The sequence below is a fragment of the Mus pahari genome, chromosome X (assembly GCF_900095145.1).
Source record: "Mus pahari chromosome X, PAHARI_EIJ_v1.1, whole genome shotgun sequence".
Classification (NCBI taxonomy): Eukaryota; Metazoa; Chordata; class Mammalia; order Rodentia; family Muridae; genus Mus; species Mus pahari.
The window spans coordinates 28720968-28728524 of record NC_034613.1 but is presented as its reverse complement, the minus strand read 5'-3'; the positions used below and the strand labels follow the sequence as shown (position 1 = coordinate 28728524).

At 41.9% G+C, this 7557-nt stretch overlaps 1 protein-coding gene across 1 annotated transcript in view; it reads left to right on the top strand.

Moving 5' to 3' along the window:
• CXHXorf56 (chromosome X CXorf56 homolog) overlaps window positions 1-7557 on the top strand; it is a 13577-nt gene that overhangs the window by 1246 nt on the left and 4774 nt on the right. The window contains exon 3 of the mRNA XM_021188514.2: window positions 6493-6547. Coding sequence (XP_021044173.1) covers window positions 6493-6547 — 55 coding nt within the window. The remainder of the gene's footprint in view (window positions 1-6492; window positions 6548-7557) is intronic.

The window sequence follows — 7557 nt, the reverse complement described above, 5'->3', positions numbered from 1 at the left end:
GAACTCACTTTGTAGACCAGGCTGGCCTCGAACTCAGAAATCCACCTGCCTCTGCCTCCCGAGTGCTGGGATTAAAGGCGTGCGCCACCACGCCCGGCTGAAATGGGCTTCTTATGATAGAAAGAAATGCTGGTGCTGTGAACAAAGGCTATGGGAAAACAGGTTGAGAGAAGGTTGTTTATTTTACATGTGTTGTCAGGAAAGGCTCTGAATGGTAGTAATATTTGTGCATGGTTTGAACGAAGATTTCACTAGTTCTTGGAAGAGGATTCGGAACAGTCCAGGTAGAGGGAATCTGGAAGCATTAAAAGCATCAAATGTAATGTCTATGGGAAATTTCAATAGTCTTCTGTGGCCAGAGCATGGCTTACTGTCTTATAGAAAAGGCTTCATTTCATAAGTACTGTGGTGAGGAGAGTGAAATGCTTTATCTAAAGGCAATGAAAAGCTATTTCCATGTGTGTGTGTGTGTGTGTGTGTGTGTGTGTGTGTGTGTGTGTGTGTGTTTTGATATGTTCCTGTGAGTGCAGGTGCCTGTAGCGGTGAAGAGAAGATGTTTGATTCCCCTGGAGCTGAAGTTCCTGGTGGTGCTTGTCAACCACCTAACGAAGGCCCTGGGAACCAAACTTGGGTCTTCTGAAAAAAACTATGTACTCTTAGTCACCAAGCCATCTCTCCAGCTTCTTATTTCCATTTTGTGAGGAGGAAGTGACACAGTTAGATGTATATGATGTATATGTTTCTAAGTTGAAGAATCCTTGGTGTATATGGGTAATTTAAAGTTACATAAAATGAGTGTAGAGCAAAGGATAAGGCTATAACTCAGTTGGTACAGTATTTGCAATCATTGATACTGCATATAGCTGGAATGGAAATATACCCTTGTACCCTTGTAATCCCAGCTCTAGGGAGATAGGGGAAGGAGGATAAAAACTTCAAGGATATATATGTGTATGTATATATATATATATATGACTTATGAGACCCTTTACATACATACAAGATAAAACAGATGAGAGAGAAAGATAGGAGTGAAGATTTACAATTGGGACAGAACCAGGAGTACCTAATAATGCAGAGAATAAGAAAGGAAAGAAGGACTGGAGAGATGGCTCTGCAGTTAACAGCACTGGATGCTCTTCCAGAGGACCTAGGTTCAATTTCCAGCATTTACATGGTGACTCACAACCATCTCTAACTCCAGGTCTAGGGGATCTGATGCCATCTTCTTTAGACAACACATGCAGGTAAACCTTACACACACACACACACACACACACACACACACACACACACACACATTTTTAAAAAAAGTCCCAAGTTGTGTATGAAATATATGATTGATCACCCACAGGTGCCCAATATCACAGGAGGTCCATTCTAAGGAATAAAGTCCACTCAATTATTTAGCCAATACTTCATTTTCTGAGCTCCTTTATATGCTGAGCACTGTCTTAGTCACTTGGATATACTGGTGTATTAACATGCTAAATCTGCTATAGTAAAATACCACAACCTGGGTAGCTTTAAGTAAAAAAAAAAAAAAAAAGTGAACAGACTTCAGATTTCCTTCCTACTACCTATCATCTCCTGGGGAGTGGAGATGGGGGAGGTCTTACATGTAGACCAGGCTGTCCTGAAGCTCATAGAGGTCTGCCTGCCTTTGCTTCCTAAATTCTGAGATTAAAACCATGTGCCAAAAAAAAAAATGTGCCATCAGCCCTGGCAGGTTTTTGTTTTTCTTTTAAATTTTTATGTCTAATTTGTGGGTGTAGGGGTAGGACATGCATGGGGCTGCCATAGCCTGCCTGTGGAGGTCAGGGGACAGCTTTTGGTGGTTTTCTTCCCAGGGATTGAACTCGGGTCATGGAAATTGGTGTCAGATGCTTTGCTCTCTGAGCCACCTCTCTCTTTTCTGAATCTTCTTCTCTCCGGCTATCCTTAGTGGTTTTGAGTTTTAACCCCCTGCTATTCTTAGTGTTCCTTGGCTTATCCATGCATCTGCCATTATCTGCCTGTGTCATCATGTGGCTTTTTTCTGTGTCTTTTCATTTTTAGAAAGTTGATTTTCTATATATGAATTTTTGCCTTCATATCTGTTTGTATACCATCTGTGTGCCTTGTGCCCATAGTCGCCAGAACAGGAATCCCTTGAACCTGGAGTGTCTTAGTCAGTGTTTCTATTCCTGCACAAACATCATGACCAAGAAACAAGTTGGGGAGGAAAGGGTTTATTCAGCTTACATTTCCACATTGCTGTTCATCACTGAAAGAAGTCAGGACTGGAACTCAAGCAGTTCAGGGAGCAGGAGTTGATGCAGAGGCCATGGAGGGATGTCACTTACTGGCTTGCTTAGCCTGCTCTCTTATAGAACCCAAGACTACCAGCCCAGAGATGGCACCACCCACAAGGGGACCTCCCCCCTTGATCACTAATTGAGGAAATGCCTTACAGCTGGATCTCATAGAGGCATTTCCCCAACTGAAGCTCCTTTCTCTGTGATAACTCCAGCGTGTTTCAAATAGACACAAAACTAGCCAGTACATGGAGTTACAGATGGTTGAGGGTTACCATGTGGTTGCTGGGAATTGAACTCAGGACCGCTGGAAGAGCAGTCAGTGCTCTTAACCTCTGACCCATCTCTCCAGTCCCTGTCCTCTTATTTTAACTTGTATTGTTGTTCTGTTTAGTTTTGCTTTGACAGTCTCTCATGTAGCACAGAGCCTTGAGTGGGATACTTAGTGGAAAGTGTCCTTACCCTCCTGCCTATACCTCCCAAGTGCTCAGATTACATGTGTCATTTTGTCCTAGGTTTTATCTCCCTCCCCATTATTTAGATTGCTGCTTTTGAAAATTATCAACTATCTTTAGGATCACTGTAATAAGCACATATATTTTTTAAAAGTTCTCTATTTTAATAGTATTTGTAATGGCTATTCCTGGTTGTCAACTTGACTATGTCTGGAATGAACTACAGTCTAGAATTGGAGGGTTCACATGTGATCCAGATCTTGAGGCTGGAAGACACAGACTTCTGACCCGGATCTTGACGTGGAGATCTTTAGTCATAGTGGCCATGAAGAGGTTAGGTCCAGGCAAGGTAGTTCAGGCCTTTAATCCTAGGAGACTGAGGCAAGGAGACATCTGAGTTCAAGGTCAGCCTGGGACAAAGATCTAGGCATGGTGGTATAAATCTTTAATATGGGCCATTCCTGCTGCTAGAGACCTACATAAGGACATTGGAAGAAGGAAGATTCACTTCTTCTTCACTGCTTACATTTACTAGCCAGCACATCTGTTAGAACTTACTTATACAGGAGACCACCTGAAACAACTAGCCTCGTGGGACTAAGCAACTAGTAGATTCTTAGACTTCCCAGTCATAGCTGCCCATTGTTGGGTTAGTTGGCCTGCAGACTGTAAGTCATCATAATAAATTCCCTCAATATAGAGAGACATCCCATAAGTTCTGTGTCTCTAGAGAACCCTAATACAGTATTATATATTAATATGTATTATTCTCTTAGTACAGAAAGTAATTTCATACAACTATGCTTCACTTTCCTGTATCATTTAGCTAGTCAAGAAAACTACTGGGTGACCCTCGATTGAAGTAGAAATGCTGAAATCCAATCAGCCTTCCCTTTAGGGTAAATCAGCCTTAGGCCTAGCCTTACTTAGTGGCATATAGTATCTTTTTATTGGCAGGACCTAGGCCAGGAACTTGTGGCTAAGCTACTAATAGAGTTCAGAGTTCTTAGCACTTACCAACAAGCAAGTGTTCTCCCCTTTGACGTAGTTCACGCTCTAGTCATGAACAGCTTTTCCAAGGACACTGCCCTTCTGTTGGCCAAAGCAGGATTCTAGTCTGTTCTTACTGTGTCTCCTTTGTTTTCATTTTTGTCCTTTGAGGCAGGATTGTACTGTGCAGCCCGAGCTGGCCTTCAGCAGCATCCTTCTGCCTCAACCTCCCGTGAGCTGGCCTTAGAGGCAAACGTCACCACACCCACTTACGTCATTCTTTTTCAATCTGTAACTTCTAAGTTATCCAGTTTGTTGGCATATAATTGTTCATAGAATAACCTTTTTATGTCTATACTATTGGTACAAAATCCTGGAGTTTGGAGTCCTAATGAATGACATTAGACTAATTCTCTGTACATAGTAATCCCATGAATACAGTATGCATATATAGAGGATTTCCTTTGGATGAAGTCTCATTTTCTATCAGGAGTCTGGCAGGAGCTTCACCTCTTCATGAAGTTTCTGTGGTTCCCTCAGATATGAGTATCACCCCGGCTGCCATTACAGATTCCTCTGTTTAAGAACTTGATATTGTTGTCATCCTAGTATATGGGAGTCTGAAGCTGGAGGATTGCTTGAGTTTGGGTCAGCCTGGACTGCATTGGCAAACTCCAGATCTTCCTAGGGGACTTCAATAAGATCTCATCTCAGAAAAAGCTTCCTTAAAATATATGTTTAGTTTCCTTATTAAGATAAATTCTTTCAAATTCATTCAGTGTCTATTGTAAATCTATTGTATGTCTAGCATTTTTAATTTTATATCTATGGTATTTTGTCAGCATATATATTTGTTTACCACGTGTGTACCTTGTACCTGCAGAGACAAGAAGGCATGGAACCCCTGGAACTGGAGTTACAGATAGTTGTTGACTACCATGTGGGTTCTGGAAATTAAACCTAGATCTTTTGGAAGAGCAGCCAGTGCTCTTAACTAACTGCTGAGCCCTCTCCAGCCCTGTATGTAGTGCTTTGCTCAGCCCTGGCGAGTGATAAGGCGGACTCTGTCTCTTCTCAGGGAATGGACCATGGAGATTTCATAGGAAAATCAAGTACTGATGATTATTAGAAGCCATATGAATGAAACGAAGATTTGGTAGGAAAAGTCACATGAGAACTTCTTAGTGAAAGTGGTCAGCGAAAGGCCTCTGATTAAGTTGCATATGCAGTAGCATCAAAGTAGATGAACAGAGCAACCACAGCAGTGTGATGAGCAGAACATTCTAGGCAGAGGGACGAATGTGTGGAAACGGTTGCCTGCTGGAAAGCACATGTTCTTTTCAAAGAACTGAAACAGAAGGAAGACTGATTTGGCCAGTGTGTCTAAAAGGGAGACAATGTAGAAGTTGCTGCAGAACCCAGTTATGTTCTTACGTGGTGCCTAGCAAGCCATGGTAAGGAATCTGGATTTTATTCTGTAAAGGAGAGCCACTTCTGCCTCTTTTTAGATAGTGATTTAGAAGAAGAACCTTAATGGGAACAGATTTTAGAATATGAGGTTGAAATTTTTTATTTCAGGTAAGAATTCAGATTGAGGAAGTCCTAGCTATGTTATAACATACATGGCAGAGAACAAGGGCAAGAGAGAGACATTGACTCTGTGTTGGCTATAGGAAAAAAAATCTCAAATTTCTACATGCTCAAAACAAAACAAGAATCGAAGGCAGATCACAAACTATGAAAGAAATACTTGTGAAGCCCATTAATAGTGCAAACCTCATTAATAATGTAAGTCTTGTTAATGTAAAAGAAAATGTGTCTAAAAATATATGAGCTAATGGTTCACTGAAAAAACAAAACAAAACAACAACAACAACAAAAAAAAAACCAAAACAAATGACTGTCATACTGGGGCTAAGATGTATAGCTTCAGTTTTAAAAAAAGAAATGCAAGTTGGGAGGTTCTGTTTTCTTTTCTTTGTTTCTGAGATGTATCTAGCTATGTTAGTGAAAATTGTGTGTGTGTGTGTGTGTGTGTGTGTGTGTGTGTGTGTGTGTGATGCACATGGGTACATGCATGTATGTGCACATGTAGACTCTAGAGCTGAATGTTGGGGTGTCTTCCTCTGTCACCCTGCAGTGTATTCCTTTAAGACATTATCTCCCTGAACTAGAGCTTTGCCATTTCAACTAGGCTGGCTAGCCAGTGATCTCTCAGTACCAGCCTACCTTGATCCCCACAACCCTGGGGTTACAGGCATATATAGCCATGTCTGGCTTTTTATGTGGCTGCTGAGGATTTTACCGTTGGTCCTTGTTCTAGCCGAGCAAGCACTCTTAGTCATTGAGTCCCCTCCCCAGCCTCTGACACAACCTTTGTCTAATGTTTTTCTATCCATGGTTGGTGATTCAGAAACCATAGATTGTATACTGACTATATGATTGGTTGCTGTCATATTGTAGTTAAGACTGTTGCTACTGTAAGTCTAGTCACTCTTGTGACTGTTTATATTGTTACTCTTTTGTCTGCTCAGTTAGCATGGCAACTGACCCCATTAGTTGCTCAGTACATGTTTGGGAAAGAAGGAATGCATGCTAGAGTTATCTGTTTAAAAAATGCTTAACTAGCCAGTAGATCTACACAATGAAGAGCTTTTGGCATGAATTCTCTAGTGATGAATAAGCAGAAGAAATGAGCTAGGAGGTGAATCAGTTATGAGATACGCTCTTAACTTTTCCTGTTAACTTCCATTTTCCGTGCAGGCCTGAGGGCATTGAACGTCAGTACAGGAAGAAGTGTGCAAAGTAAGTAACACCAGTGTGGGGCTTTCGGGTCATAGGTAAGTAGAAGCATGATGTGTTAGAAAAGAAGTCTCTCTTTGGCGTCTATAATCTCAAAGGCCTTCAAACCAAATGCTAATATGTTTCCCAAAGATGCTAGTTAAATTCCATCTCTGACCAGCTGATTATAAAAGTGAGGAGAATGACAGCCTTTTTTTTTTTTCTTCTTCGAGACAGGGTTAGGGCTGTCCTGGAACTCACTCTGTAGACCAGTCTGGCCTCGAACACAGAAATCCACCTGTCTCTGCCTCCCAAGTGCTGGGATTAAAGGCGTGTGCTACCACCACCTGGCTTTCTCTTTGGGGGGGGGGTAGGGTCTTGCTATGCAGTTCAGGCTAGTCTTGAGCTTCTGATCATTTGCCCTAGCCTCCCAGCTACTGGGACTCCAGGCACCAGCCACCACAGCAGGCAAAAACTTCTTCGTTCTTTTGTTTCCAGACAGGGTTTCTTTGTATAGCCCTGGCAGTCCTGGAACTCACTCTGGGGTTAAAAGCAAAAAAAGGTAGTTTTTAAGATAGTACAATTCGAGAGAGTAGGATTAAATATGTCTGCAATAAAATTTGCCCATTTAAATATTCAATTTGATGGGTTTTGACAGAAAAACTACAGTTAAATAATGCTACCACCATCGTGATAGAAGACATTTCCAGCAGTCCACACATGTCCTTTGCAGCCAGTCTCCTCCATTCACCCTTCCCTGGTAGTCCCTACTTTGTATCCCTGTGCTCTTGCCTTTCCTAATGTTTTAGGAAAAAAATCTGCAATAAGTTTCCTAGTACATACAAATGCATGTCTTTTATACCTGGTCTGTCTTCTCTTTCCTGTTTCCTGTTCCTGTTTCCCTCTCCTCTTCCACTCCCTACCTGCTTGCCTGCCTGCTCACCTGCTTTCCTTCCTTCCTTCCTTCCTTCCTTCCTTCCTTCCTTCCTTCCTTCCTTCCTTCCTTCCTTCCTTCCTTCTTCCTCCCTCCCTCC